Below are 15,385 nucleotides of genomic sequence, written 5' to 3' on the forward strand. Positions count from 1 at the left end.
TTTTTTGGTTGTTGTTTTGAAACATGCACATGTAGATGAACATGAATTCTGCACTCATTATAATTCTCTTCCTCTACAGGATGTCCTTCCAGGACTTCCTCCGTGAGTTCACTCGTCTTGAGATCTGCAACCTCACTCCAGACGCACTGAAGTCACGCAGAGTCCGGAAATGGAACACCACCCTGTACGATGGCACCTGGCGGCGGGGGAGCACAGCGGGTGGCTGCAGGAATTTCCCAGGTAGTGTATGCCGAGTGAGATATGGCTGTAGCACCTTTGACAATCCAGAAGGAGGTGAAGACTAGCGTACATAAGAACCTCATGAGGTGACAAACCAATATTTGGGTTGTACCCCTTCAAAATATGAGCCTCTTGTGGCGCAGAGTGGTAAGGCAGCTGTCTGAAAGCTTTGCCCATGAGGTTGGGAGTTCGATCCCAGCAGCCGGTTCAAGGTTGACTAAGCCTTCCATCCTTCCGAGGTCGGTAAAATGAGTACCTAGCTTGCTTGCTGGGGGGTAAACGGTAATGACTGGGGAAGGCACTGGCAAACCATCCCGTATTGAGTCTGCCATGAAAACGCTTAGAGGGTGTCACCCCAAGGGTCAGACATGACTCGGTGCTTGCACAGGGGATACCTTTACCTTTACTTACCACTTCAAATGGCAGGTTAAGGTGTGTTTATGATGTATGCTTGAATATTTCCATTTGGAAAAAAATCCCCCTGTATATAGAAAATGGTAAATTTGTGGGCGGGGACAGACTAGAGCCCTTCTTGGCTTCTGATTATCTACACGCAAGGGATTTTTGTGTGTATAGATTTCATCTACTTTCCAGCCTGGAAAATTCCTGGTGGTTTGGAGCCAATGAGCCAATGATGTAAACAGAGTATAAAATGATCAGAAACCATAGCAGTTACATTAAAACCTAATATGAAAGTATGAGAATACACGCAACATTGGCTGCTTTGACTTGGCAAGAATCTGTCACATGGTCTTGAACTTGGGGCCCTTTGTACAGAAAGCATGTGGTCCTACCACTGAGCCATGGCTCTCCATTTTGGAGACCTGTAGGTGGTAGAAAGCTGGAATACAAATAACTTTGCTAAGTGCTTGAACTGAAAGCCCCACAAGGTGACGACCTCTGGGCCTCTTTCTGGTTCTTCTGAGTCTCCATCCCATCTCTCTCTCTCTTTCTCCTTCAGCCACGTTCTGGATTAACCCCCAGTTTAAAATCTGTCTCGAAGAGGTGGATGATGATGATGAAGATGGGAGGAGAGAATCGGGGTGCAGTTTCCTTTTGGCACTAATGCAGAAGCACCGCCGCAAGGAGAGGCGAGTTGGGAAAGACATGGAAACCATTGGCTTTGCTGTCTATGAGGTAACATCCAAAGCTGTCTGGATAATGTTGGGATCAAAAAAGAATGTGGAATTCTTGTGCAATTCACTGCTAAACTATGTGGCTACGACCACCAGTTAAGATATACTAGATATACATTAAAAGCTAGACAAGACAAGTCCATCAATGCCCATTAGCCAAGACAGCTTAATGTTCGAGGGTGATATATCTCTGACAGACATTTGGGGGCAGCAGCAGATAGATGCATGGCCCTTTGTGCCTCTCCTGTGGGGCATCTGATTGCCTCTGATGGAAACAGGATGCTGTGCTAGATGGACCATTGGTCTGATCCAGCAGGGATCATGTGATGATATTTCATATGATGATTTGGGCTTGTGCTGATTCTCTTGCCTGTGGGGCTTACTGTCTTTTCTTCTTTTCTTTTCCTCTGCAGGTACCTCCTGAGGTATGTATACAAAAAACAACTCCTGGAAGGAAGGAAGTGGATCACCTATAAAACAGGTGGAGGGGTGGGGGCTCATAGATCAGTGGTAGAGAACATGCTTTGCATGCAGTAGGTTCAAACATCCAGTGTCTACAGTTTTAAAAAAGAGATTGGGTAAATCTGAAAAACTATATAATTTATATAGCACTTTATATAAAATTTAGAGACTAGCGCTTGAAACATTGGGAGGCAGAAGTGGGCCTATCAGATTCTGCTTAAGGTATTTAAGTGACAGGTATGGTGGAAGCTACCTGTTCTGAGTGTGGGGCTACTAAGATGGGGGCAAGCAAGAGCCAAATGGCTGCAGGGGGGCTGGAGAAGCAGAGCCCTCCTTCTCTGGGCTTCCCTCTCCCTCTGAATCACTGTGACAGTGATATACATAGTTGTTGTGTAGTCTCCCAGTTTTGTTCTCAGAATAAGCTTTGAGAGGTAACATATATTGGAGATGGCAAATAAAAACAAGGTACCCATAAAGTCTGGGTAAAAGAACCAGAATTATGGTAAACGCAGAAATCATGACATTGGGTTCAGTTACTCATGCAAGCTGGTATAAGTTCCAAAGAAATGCTAATATAAGAGAATGTGTCCAAGATCATCAACAGTTAATGATCCAGTTCCTCTGCTGGATGTTTAGGGAGATCGCATTTTCTGAGGCATCTGGTAAAGCTGGAAATGTCAGTGCTGTGACAGTCATGACTGCATTGTCATCTTGGATACTTCATGGACACTGGTCACTATTTTGTTCCTTGAGGAACTTCTTCAGACGAGATGTGGTCCCACATGAATATTTTGTGAATTGTGTTAACATGATGACGTGATGTATTAGAACTTTCCTTTTATATCATAGGTGTTTAGAATGATCATTGACTTTTGCTATTGGACACATACTTTTATATTAGAATTTGTTTGGAATTTGTACCACTTTGGGGGAGTCATTGAACAGACATTGTGATTTTTGGATTGGGAGAGAGCAGTCATTAGTCCAAGAAAACCTACTCAACTCTCGTGGCCGGGAGTAAATCTCACGATTTATACCTAGACTTCTCTGGAGTAAGCCCAACCCACCCTGCTGGAATTATGGCAGAGTAGTTTCAGTGTCCAAAGGAGATGCCCACATGGCTTCACATGGGGAGGGTGGACAGATAATGCACTTGAACCTCTCCCTTCTTTCTCTCTGTCAGTATGTGGGTCAGTCCTCAGTCCACCTGAAGCGAGATTTCTTCCTGTCAAACTCCTCACGGGCCCGCTCAGAGCAGTTCATCAACTTGCGCGAGGTCAGCACGCGGTTCAAGCTGCCGCCGGGCGAGTACATTGTGGTGCCTTCCACCTTTGAGCCTAACAAGGAAGGAGACTTTGTGCTCCGGGTCTTCTCTGAGAAGAAAGCTGGGACAGTGTAAGTCAACGATTCCCAGGGTTGGGTGACTTTAAAAATGCTGTAATGGAATTAAAAGCAGATAACTTTTCAGAACTGAGAAACCCAGTTGGGCCTGGAACCCTACTTGGGAACAGGACCAAGAAGTTGGAAGGGGGAGGGTAGGTCATCCTGCAATAGCCAAGAAGAGAACAAGAGAAATAATGGGAAAGTGGATCTGGATTCCCTTTTGGATCCTCCTTCCCACCCGACAGGTTCTTAGGACCTTTTAACCCACATGATGTCTCATTTTCCTCTTTTGAGCCCAAAGCCAGCAAGATACATTTTTTGATGCCCAAGACCAGGGGTAGTCAAACTGCAGCCCTCCAGATGACCATGGACTACAATTCCCATGAGCCCCTGCCAGCTCATGGGAATTGTAGTCCATGGACATCTGGAGGGCCGCAGTTTGACTACCCCACCTAAGACAGAAAATCAGAATTCCCCCCCTCCCATTAATGCAGGGTTCAGGCTAAGGAGATCACCTTGTCCATTAGCCACACTGAAATGAATGAAATCTGTGCAGTTTCTGTTAATTTAATTGGGGTTATTATTGTTTTTGGTACTATTATTACTAGCAGAAAAGCCCATTGTAGGAACAAATACGGGAGCTGGCACCCCCCCCCCCCAACCCGGGCAGCCCTGCTGAGGCCTGGCAAGGCCGCAGTGGTGCTGTTTGGAGTGGGGGTAGTGCTGGCAGGGCCTCTCTCTCCCCCCTTCCACAGCACGAGGCCCACAGTCCCAGGCCCTCTCCCTCTCCCTCCCAACTTGCTCGTAGGTGTCAGCACAGTAGAGCAGGCTGGCACCTCTTCCACATGGAAGTAGCTGCAGGGGGATGTGGCCAGGGGTGGGACAGCCTACCTGATTGGCTATTTGTTGGATGGATGACCAATCAGATAGGCAATGAGTTCCAACTCCTCCTACCACCCCAGTTCTGTTTTGTTTATGTTACAAATTTGGTACCAGCCCTTTCTCTTCAGACTAGCATTACTTTCTGGCAAGAGGGGTACATCTCATGTTGAGCGACACTCGCCCCATGAATTTCCCAAGGGAGAATCTGTTGAAAGCCTTTCACTTTTCTCACCTTAGGTTTTGGATTTCCCTCTTCATTTTGCCCTGCGAATATTTACTCACATCTGTGTATTATCCTGCACAGCTTTGCATTTCTTTGCTTCATTTAATTCATGCATTCTTCTTCTATAGGGAAATGGATGATCAGATCCAGGCTACCCTGCCAGATGAGGTAAGAACTCTGTTCTAGCAAAACCCTCCTATAAGCGGGAGGTTTAGATTTGCATTCTGGAGTAAATGGGAAATCTTCTCAGCTCGGGCATTCCAAACAGGTCCCGTCTAGGGTAGTGCCCTGCTTTCTCATCATGGTGCAGCCAGCACATGAGAAAATGAGGTATACCTTCCCAAATCAGACTGAGGTCCATGTGATCCAGTATCCATTTTTCCCCATCAGAAGCCATCTGGAGACTCAAAGCGAAATAGGAAAGCAATGGCTGGGCCCTCTGAATTCAGAGGTAGACTGGTTTAAGGAGTGGTTTAAGGATTCATGAGGCTTGTAGCACCAGAGCCTAGCTGGGGTCCTAGCAGAGTACAATTGCGGTGGAAGCAGCCAGACTGGGGGCAGAGGGGCACCCTACAGTGGAAAGGGGTGTCACTCCAAATGTCCTTAAAGAGGAAAAAGGGGGAGAGGAGAGAGGCGTTGCCCCCCCAATCCACGAGGGGAGGCACTATGTATTGCCTTTGAAAGCACGGGGCCCATAGTACATGCTACATGGTTAAACCAGGTTCCATTAAGGTTTCATGGCCACTTGAACATCCATACTCTATCAAAGTACCTGCTGTGTCAGGCCAAAGGCCGACAGCAGATAGGCTGATGCCTCCAGGGTACTGGCAGAGTTTGAAAAGGCAAAGAGCAGAGTTCCAGGCTGCTTGAAAAATGAAATAATTTTTATTCAGAAGAGAAAAGCCGCGGACTAAATAAAGCTGTAAGGGCTGTGTGGGAGGAGTTAGGGCGGGCTCGGTCCGGGATGAGGAAGGGTGCCGATTGGCCCCTTCCTCTGGACAGACCATTGGCCGATCCAATTGGCAGGCGCGAAGTGCCTGCCGATTGGCTTGGCCGATTCCCACCCTACTCACAAGGAAGCAACGGCTCGCAGTTGCTTCCTTGCCGGCGGCCTGACGCGTCGGAGGCGCGAAGTGCCTCCGACACGTCAGGCTGCCGGCCAGGGAGCCCCCAGCAGCCTCCCCAGGCCCCGGGGAAGGTGCTCCGCGGCGGGCTCGGTCCGGGCGGGCTCGGTCCGGGATGAGGAAGGGCAGGCTCAGTCCGGGATGAGGAAGGGTGCCGATTGGCCCCTTCCTCTGCGCCTGCCGATTGGCTCGGCCGATTCCCACCGCGGCTCGCAGTTGCTTCCTTGCCGCCGGCCAGGGAGCCCCCGGCAGCCTCCCCAGGCCCCGGGGAAGGCGCTCCGTGGCTCTGCGAGCCATGGAGTGCCTTCCCCGGGGCCTGGGGAGCTTTTTCCCGCTACGGGGGGGGGGGAAACAGCTCCCCAGGCCCCTAGCGCCCCGGCATCAGACTACACGCCGCCTCCGTTAAGAAAATGGCCGCCAGCCAGAAGACGCCGCGAGGGAGCCTGCCCGCTCAACTGTAAGCCACCTTTTACTCTGCCCCAGTCTGCTAGCGCCCATTGTATTTCGGATACAATGGGCTTTTTTACTAGTTTATTTATAAAAAGAAAAGATGACCTACAGTCTAACCCAGGCTTTCTCAGTCAGGGTTTTGTGAAACCCTGGTGTTTCTTGACAAGCCTGGAAGGGTTTCCTGAATGGGTGGGAGTTAATTAATTTTAATATAAAAGGTAAAGGTAAAGGTATCCCCCGTGCAAGCACCGAGTCATGTCTGACCCTTGGGCTGACGCCCTCCAGTGTTTTCAGGGCAGACTCAATACGGGGTGGTTTGCCAGTGCTTTCCCCAGTCATTACCGTTTACTCCCCAGCAAACTGGGTACTCATTTTACCGACCTCGGAAGGATGGAAGGCTGAGTCAACCTTGAGCCGGCTGCTGGGATCGAACTCCCAACCTCATGGGCAGACAGCTTCAGACAGCATTTCTGCTGTCTTACCACTCTGCGCCACAAGAAGCTCATAATTTTAATATATATATTCTAATTTGCCAAACATTTATTGGGTGAGATAACCATATATGGTCATGGTGACTCCCCTCCCCAAATGGCCAATGATGGGCCTGGAGGGGGTGGGAAGGGAGGGGGCCCCAGGTAGGCATGTCCACAGCCATGTTCCCCAACTATATTCTGCATGATTGCACCACTTTTGGGGTTTCTCAAAGCCTGAAGATTGATTCAGTGGTTTCTCGACAGTAAAAAAGTTGAGAAAGGCTGGTCTAACCTGCCGTAGTCTGCAGTCATTCTTCTGGTTTTCTGTTCAACTTTTCTGGAGGCAAGCAGGGAAGAAGTCCTAAAACAGCAGGAAATTTCCTTTTGAGCCAATAAATCATAAGGAGGTTTCTATCCTATCTATGCTAAATATACATCTCCAGTGCCCCCTGGAGGATACCCTTTATATTAGGCACTCTGTAGATCAGGGGTAGTCAAACTGCGGCCCTCCAGATGTCCATGGACTACAATTCCCAGAAGCCCCTGCCAGCATTCGCTGGCAGGGGCTCCTGGGAATTGTAGTCCATGGACATCTGGAGGGCTGCAGTTTGATTACCCCTGCTGTAGATCTTGTATATTCCAGCACAGGAAACTCCCAAGAACGGCCCAAAGGAGATGGCTGCTCTTCTTTTTTGTCCCCACTGTCTGGTAATGAAAGCTGTTCTGCTCATGAACATGGATGCCCCATGATTATTAATAAACCTATCCTCCTTCATGAATGAGCATAATTCTATTGTACACAAAATACATTAAAGCCGACTACGCTAGTCCCGTCTTGTGTTAGTGAATTTCTTAAGCTAACTGCACCTTATGTGAAGGAAACCTTACTGCTTGCCAGCTTTAATTTACCGCATGCCCTGACAGTATCTACTGATGACGCCTGGGTTGATTTTTGGTGTTCAGTTTTACCAGAAGATTTCCAAGGACTTAGGATGACTGTTCAGCAGATCTGTGTATTTCTCCATTCTACTTGATGGGGCTTCCTCAGCTGTGCAGATAGACTCACAATCAATCATTTCCTCTTTCCTGCTTCCATTGGTTCTCCCTTCCCTCTCCCCCAGTTTACTGTGGCGGCTAACTAGGAAGGGGGGAGGGAACTGAGTTCCACTGGAGAAAATGGCTGCTTCAAAGGGTGGACTCCGTGGCATTCTACTCCACTGAGATCCCTCCCTGCAACAGATCCCACCCATTTCTGGCTCCACCCCCAAAGTCTCCTGCTATTTCCCAAACCAGAACTGGAAAAGCAAGCGGGGTGTGTGTGTGCACCTGAAGCAGTGGTCAGGGAGGTTTCTTTTGGCCCGAAGCAGTGGGGGCCGAGAACCTGGCAATTTAATGCTTTTGCCAAAGGCAACCCTGATCGTCTTGCATGTTGATTTTTGCCTCTCCTTGCTCCCCAGAAAGTGCTTTCAGAAGGAGAAATTGATGAAAATTTCAAGCACCTCTTCAAGCAGCTGGCTGGGGCGGTAAGCCTGCAGAAGGGGACATGGGGAGAACCTTGGCAGATGCATGGTAATCCCTGCATTGCCCCTGGGGAGGCAGAAGGGATATGGTGTAGGCACAGCAAGCAGCTTCCAGCAATTTGTGATAGAAGTGCAGCTTTATGGGGACGACAGTTTAAGATATTCAATTGGGTTTTAAATCTCTCTATGTAAAATGCTGGGTTCCCCCCCCCTTTTTTTTCTTTCCATGTGACCTTTCTTCCAGGATATGGAAATCAGCGTTCGTGAACTGCAGACCATCCTCAACAGGATCATGGGCAAACGTAAGCCCCTCCCTCTTCCCGTCACTTCCTTTTATAGCAACTGAATAACAAGTCCAGCATCACTGTGATTTGTTCAGAGGAATGGCTTGTATATTGCAGGCAGGATCCCTGACGTGGGGACCGTCCAGTGTCAGAACTGCAGGGAAGGCTTTCTGTTTAGTGTCTGCACATATAGCTCTGCAATTCTCCCTGCTATTGTGCTTTCTAAGTACATCATAGTGGCTGCCAACACATTCATTGCAGAAAGATAAGAAAAGGCAAGCTCTAAACATACCTATTTACTTTAAATTGCAGATAAAGACCTTCGGTCAAAAGGTTTCAGTATAGAGTCCTGCCGGAGTATGGTGAATCTCATGGATGTATCCTTCTGTGGTTTGGGTTACTAGTAATAATAGCAACATTGTTGATGATGATGATAATATTTCTTCCTTTCTACAGAACTTTCTGATGCCTAGTCCAGATAGAAAATGCAGTCATTGCTTTGAGTTTTATTTATTTATCTTTGAATTTATATACTGCTGCTTACCATAGTCTTGTGGCAGTTTACAATAAAACAGTAAAATATAATACCCTTAAAACCCCTTAATATATAAACATTAACATTAAAAGATGGTGATGTAATCCGAGTTCTAACTCCCACCCCCTATTCAGCATTCGGTCCAATGAGCTCTCTCATCAGGAACGAGAGCAAACTAACTGCCTCTAAGCCAGGATCCTCTGTTGGAAACACCGAGACTCCCACCCTGGCCTCAACCATACACCTGGTGGAAGAGCTCCATCTTACAGGCCCTGAGGAAAGCTGACAAGTCCAGCAGGGCTTGTAGCTCTTCCGGGAGCTAATTCCACCAGGTTGGGGCCAGGGCCGAAAAAGCCCTGGCTCTGGTTGAGGCCAGGCGAATGTCCCAGGGGTCTGGGAGAGCCAGCAAATACATACCCACAGTGTGAAGTGCTCTAAAGGGGGCGTGAGATAGGCGGTCCTGCAGATAGGTAGGGCCCAAGCCACGTATAACCTTAAAGGTCAAAACCAATACTTTGAATGTAATTCATTTATCAGAGCTATCGTGTGCATGTGATGTATGTTGAGGTGGTAGCTGGCCATCTCAGGAACTTACCTCAGAAATTCCTTGATGATTTCTCATGACCTTTTTAGCCCATGGCAGTTAGAATGCTTGTGTTATGCTCCCAGGAAAGAAGATTTTATTATCAATTGGCCACAAAATTGATTCCAAATTATATGAAAGAACAGACTATCTAGCCACGTGTGTGTCTGTGGATAGCCTTTAAAATAATGGTTTCTACAACTTCCTTTAGGAAGTTAGCATAGAGCCAGTTTGGTGTAGTGGTTAGGAGTGCAGACTTCTAATCTGGCATGCCGGGTTCGATTCTGCGCTCCCCCACATGCAACCAGCTGGGTGACCTTGGGCTCGCCACGGCACTGATAAAACTGTTCTGACCGAGCAGTGATATCAGGGCTCTCTCAGCCTCACCCACCCCACAGGGTGTCTGTTGTGGGGAGAGGAATGGGAAGGCGACTGTAAGCCGCTTTGAGCCTCCTTCGGGTAGGGAAAAGCGGCATATAAGAACCAACTCTTCTTCTTCTTCTACTTCTACTAAAAACGTAATTCCTTATCCTTGAAAGAAAGGGCATTATTTAGAAAGAATAAAGAGTTCAGTCCTATTTTGACGATAATCTCTTTTGTATGCTCATTAAGTTTGTTTCTGTTCCAATATGTCATGAAAGTGGGTCAGGTCTCAATACATTTTTCCAGACTGGAACGGCCGTTTTGCACAGTTGGGATGGATAGTGGGGCAGAGATGCTCTGAGGAAACCCAAGGCCTGCTTTTGGTTCATAAAACTATATGTACAGTTCTTTGGAACCTGGCAAAGTTCATTGGGGTGATGATCAGTGGGGATGTGTGGTATTCCAACAAGAGTATCACCTTAACAGCAACCTCCTTGAACAGAGAGATGGGAATGGGAAACTTGGACTTGTGGAGTTCAACATCCTCTGGACTAAAATTAAGGACTATTTGGTAAGCACAGTTCCCCCCCCTCCCCTTGCCTGCAGAAGAAATGGCTGCCAACTGATTGATTGGATTGTTTACATCACTCGTTTACCAGCTTTAGCATTCCTATGCTTCTTTTCCATTAAAATAATATAAACATTTAAAATGTAATATAATATACATTGACTGAGTTGTCAAAAATCACACACACCTACAATCAGCATTTTAGACAGACCAGATCAAGACAAGAAAGAAAGAAAGAAAGAAAGAAAGAAAGAAAGAAAGAAAGAAAGAAAGAAAGAAAGAAAGAAAGAAAGAAAGAAAGAAAGAAAGAAAGAAAGAAAGAAAATAGAAACATTCTGATAATTCAACCATCTAATCTCAGGAACTTTTATGGCTCTTCCATTTGGCTCTTGAGTCTGGATGAGGGCTTTAGACTTCTCAGTATAGTAGTAAGAAACACACCATCTAGTTGGAACTCTATCTCTGAGATCTTGACTCTACATTATATTAATCACATCAAGAATAGCCATGTGTTAAGCCATGTCCTGACAGCTGATAATGCCGAAGGCTGCCAGAGAGCCAGAGATCCGCCAACGTTTCCCTTCGGTCTGTCTCTGCTTGTTCTCTCTCTCTCTCTCTCTCTCTCTCTCTCTCTTTCTGATAGTCCATTTTCCTTTAGTGGATGGAAGAGGGAAGAAGTTCAGCCGCATGTGGTTCTAAGAGGAAGACAGAATCTTCCTCGGAGATAGCACCGTGAGTGGCTAGGAAGGGTCAGGAGCAGCGTTCCCTCTAAGCCTCTCCACACGAGTGGACATTCATTGACACAAGAAGCCCTACACTGAAGCAGTCTGGAGCCACACGGGGTCTCTTTGCCTGTTTTAAGAAGATTACAGCAGTTCTATTCTGCTCAGGATTTAAACTGCTCCATTCAGTGGAGCGGGGGGGGGGGGAAATTAGTGGGAACACTGTTCAGGAGGTCTGTGGTCCACATTTCTATAACATATTGTCAATGCTGATAGACCCACAGTACTTCCTCCCATTCCATCTCCCTATTTCTGCCCATGTTACCTGCTTTGCCTTATGCTCCACTTATATAAAGGAACACTGCTTGCTAGGAACTAAATTTGCTAAAGTGATGAGGTTAAGACCCACACGGCTAAGATTTGTAAGTGTATTTAGAGAGTGGTTTCTTATTTTCTGTGCACTTAAACTACCGTTGAAGTATATTGCTTTTAAAATCTTTCTTTACCTTCATGAAGCTAATTCTGTTTTATTCTAAGGTGTGTGGCTGGGAGTTGCTGGACCTAACCCAAGGTTCACTTGGCTACATTACCTCAGACTTCTAGGACCTCAGGTCCGAGACAGGGAAACTGATTTCTCAGACCCAGGCAGGTCAGTTTTGACAATCCAGAATATACCAGTCAGGCAGAAGAAGTGGCGCTACATTTTACTGGTACCGTATGAAGTGGCCCTCAATTTTGGCCCGCTAGGCACTCATGCACTCATTCTTGTTGCTACGTCTTCTTTTACAAGCACTCAACAAGAGCTGCAAAACTTTTGATGCCTTGAGGAAGCTATTCAGGGAAGCTGGACTCACTGTTTTGTTTTGGCATCTTTCTCCTTTTATTTTAAGGCGGTCTTCAGGAAGTTCGACCTTGATAAGTCAGGAAGCATGAGTGCCTATGAGATGCGAATGGCGCTGGAGTCTGCAGGTGAAGTGTCTCTTTTTTTCTTTTATCCACCTACTACACTGCTTAGAGCAGGGGTAGTCAAACTGCGGCCCTCCAGATGTCCATGGACTACAATTCCCAGGAGCCCCTGCCAGCATTCGCTGGCAGGGGCTCCTGGGAATTGTAGTCCATGGACATCTGGAGGGCCGCAATTTGACTACCCCTGGCTTAGAGACTCTACTTGATAGAAGAGGCAAGAAGCTCGAAGGGGGAAAGGGTCTCATCTGGTAATTTCTAGGGAAGCAACAGATCCTAACTGGTGCAAGAAAAATAAGGGGAAAGTGGATCATGATGCTTTTTCTGATCTCCTCCCCATCTAACAATGCCTTGGAATATTCTTTGGGCCCACATGTCAATTCACTTATTTTCTGGGTTTGAACCCAAAGCCAGCAAAATGCATTTTTGGTACCTATGGTAGAAAATCTAGTATCTTTACCCTATCCACTAATTAATGCAGTGTTCAAACTACTGAGGTCTTTGGAGCACAAACCTCACTGAAGTGAATTTTACCTGTGTATCTCCTGTAGATTCAACTGAGAATCCCTCAGGAGAACTTCCTGAGGGATTGGGCCTTATAGCTCATCCCTGCCCACTTCCTCCTTGTTCATGCATAGTGTCTTTTCCTCAATACGAAGTCTTTTTAAAAAATCCTGTGTGCCCCTGTGGGATTCCTCATAGCAAGGGCAGTGTATGAATGATGCAGCCAAACAGGTAAGGCTGATCACGTGTGGAACACCCATATGGTCACCTCCCTCATGAATCCTAAACTGTGGGAGATTGAAGAGTTGGCTTTTACACCCACTTTTCACTCCCTGAAGGAGTCTCAAAGCGGCTTACAATGCTTTCCCTTCCTCTCCCCACAACAAACACCCTGTGAGGCAGGTGGGGCTGAGAGAGCTTTGACAGAGCTCTGACTGGTTCAGGGTCACCCAGCTGGCTGCATGTGGAGGAGGAGGAGGAGGGAATCAAATCTGGTTCTCCAGGTTAGAAGCTGCCACTTTTAACCACTACACCGGTGGTCCCCAACCACCGAGCCACCGCCCAGTGCCGGGCCGCGAAGGCCCTGGCACTGGGCCGTGGCTCCCCCCCGCCCCCCGCCCCGCAGTAAGAAACCTACCAGGCCGCAAGCTTGCGGCCCGGCAAGCTTCTTACTGGGGGGGGGGAGAGGGAAGTAGGGCCGCCCATGTGCGTTTTCTGCCGCACATGGCGCATGCGCGGCCGGGCAATTGCCCTTCTTGCTGACACCGGTCCCCAGCCTGAAAAAGGTTGGGAACCACTGTACTCCACCATGCAGGCTTTCTTGGGGGGGAAAAGGGAAGCTGCCACATAACTGGGAGTCAATATCCTTTCCCCCCTCACTCCAGCTGGGTGACCTTGGGCTCGCCACAGCACTGATAAAATTGTTCTGACGGAGCAGTGATATCAGGGCTCTCTCAGCCTCACCCACCCCACAGGGTGTCTGTTGTGGGGAGAGGAATGTGAAGGTGACTGTAAGCCGCTTTGAGCCTCCTTTGGGTAGGGAAAAGCGGCATATAAGAACCAACTCTTCTTCTTCTTCTTCTTCTTCTATTGGATTCTCAAGTGTATAACTTTCCGGTTTCTTTCAGAGGGCAGCTCTGTTGGTCTTCAGCAGAACAGCTAGATTCAAGTCCAGTAGGAACTTATAAACCAACAAGATTTGGGGGTGTAAGCTTTCAAGGATCAAAGGGAATTTTGACTCTCGAAAGCTTATGCTCCTTGTTGCTCTCTGTGGACTGGAGTCCAGTTTTTCTGCTTTCTGACTACTTGATTGCAAAGCAGAAGATGCTGCCATTTTTAAAACATTTGGTTTCTTGATACATCTTTCTTGTGTATATCTTGGCAGGCTTCAAGCTCAATAAGAAGCTGTATGAACTTATCATCACCCGGTATTCGGAGCCAGATTTGGCCGTCGACTTTGACAATTTTGTTTGTTGCATAGTGCGGCTCGAAACCATGTTCCGTGAGTGCTGCTTTATTACGGTGTTTCTTTTCTTTAGCTTGCACCATCTGTAAGGCAGGTTCATGGTGGGATTTGGACCACCGCTCCTGGTACAACAAGAGTTATAGCTTCACACTGGAGCAAAGGTGGTTTGTGGGGCATGTGCAGCATATTTTGACAGACATTCTTCCTCACAATAGTTACTTAACTGTGGGAAGAATTTTAAAAGTGAAGATTATTAAGTTGTGTCACTGGAAGAGCTTAGGAACGTCAGTATCACAGGCATTTTAGTTGGGGGCAAATTATGTGAATGATTTTTTCCTTTTTTAGTCAGACTTAATCAGGCTGCCAATCTATTCTTGATAAACTACAAGGGAGGGTCCTGCTTATTGTATGACAACAGGGGTCACAAGGTTCCATATACCCTCTGGGCAGTCCTGATTGGCTGTGCTGGCCTGATGTCATAGAAGTGCAAGGCAAACAGAATGACCACTATCACTGGTTGAACTGCTCAAAGGGCCAGTGAAGCCAGATGAGAATGGAAAAAAGAAGCATATCTGGCCAGTTACTTTTTAAATGTGCATGACTATCAAACTTAGCTGAGAGCTACTGAATTCTCAGGTCCAGACTCCAACTTTTGCATGTCCAAATGCTACCCAGAATTTGGCCTTAACACATCTCCATCTCCATATCACATCTTGCTTTTGAAACTCCAGTAAGTTTCCAAATATTTGGCCACATGACTGGAGGGGATGGGGGAAAGGAGAAATGACAGGTTCTCCCTTGGACAGCTCTTCAGGTTCTGGCTTTGGAGTTTTTGAAACCTATTTCAAGTTTGCTTCCTAGCAAAACCCTGCAGCCAGGGCATTTTGAGCTTAATTCTCTCGTGCTTTCTGTTTTACCAGGGTTTTTCCAAGCCCTGGACACTGACAGAGATGGAATTGTCACCTTTGACTTGTTTAAGGTAATGTGTTTTGTTTTACCTAAGCAACTAAGAATGTCTTAGACATCCATAGAATTATAGAATCATAGAATCATAGAATCATAGAGTTGGAAGGGGCCATACAGGCCATCTTGTCCAACCCCCTGCTCAACGCAGGATTAGCCCTAAGCATCCTAAAGCATCCAAGAAAAGTGTATATCCAACCTTTGCTTGAAGACTTCCAGTGAGGGGGAGTTCACCAGCTCCTTAGGCAGCCTATTCCACTGCTGAACTACTCTGACTGTGAAAATTTTTTTCTGATATCTAGACTATATCGTTGTACATGAAGTTTAAACCCATTACTGCGTGTCCTCTCCTCTGCAGCCAGCAGAAACAGCATCCTGCCCTCCTCCAAGTGACAACCTTTCAAATACTTAAAGAGGACTATCATATCATCCAGATGTTGGGCACGGGGATTCAAATGCTGGGTGGTTTTGACAAGATTCTTCCACGTTAGCATGTAGCTCCTTTATAATGAGGACTGCTATTCCCAATGTTGACTGGCAAT

At 47.0% G+C, this 15,385-nt stretch overlaps 1 protein-coding gene across 1 annotated transcript in view; it reads left to right on the plus strand.

Annotated features, from left to right (window-relative positions):
• Positions 1-15,385, plus strand: part of CAPN1 (calpain 1) — a 54,619-nt gene that overhangs the window by 36,648 nt on the left and 2,586 nt on the right. Inside the window, exons 10-21 of the mRNA XM_077329207.1 lie at positions 80-240; positions 1,202-1,377; positions 1,790-1,801; positions 3,022-3,233; positions 4,455-4,494; positions 7,831-7,896; positions 8,138-8,195; positions 8,490-8,554; positions 10,161-10,229; positions 11,839-11,917; positions 13,800-13,916; positions 14,801-14,859. Of these exons, the coding sequence (XP_077185322.1) occupies positions 80-240; positions 1,202-1,377; positions 1,790-1,801; positions 3,022-3,233; positions 4,455-4,494; positions 7,831-7,896; positions 8,138-8,195; positions 8,490-8,554; positions 10,161-10,229; positions 11,839-11,917; positions 13,800-13,916; positions 14,801-14,859 (1,114 nt within the window). The remainder of the gene's footprint in view (positions 1-79; positions 241-1,201; positions 1,378-1,789; positions 1,802-3,021; positions 3,234-4,454; positions 4,495-7,830; positions 7,897-8,137; positions 8,196-8,489; positions 8,555-10,160; positions 10,230-11,838; positions 11,918-13,799; positions 13,917-14,800; positions 14,860-15,385) is intronic.

This window comes from Paroedura picta, chromosome 1, assembly GCF_049243985.1.
Source record: "Paroedura picta isolate Pp20150507F chromosome 1, Ppicta_v3.0, whole genome shotgun sequence".
In the NCBI taxonomy this organism is placed as follows: domain Eukaryota; kingdom Metazoa; phylum Chordata; class Lepidosauria; order Squamata; family Gekkonidae; genus Paroedura; species Paroedura picta.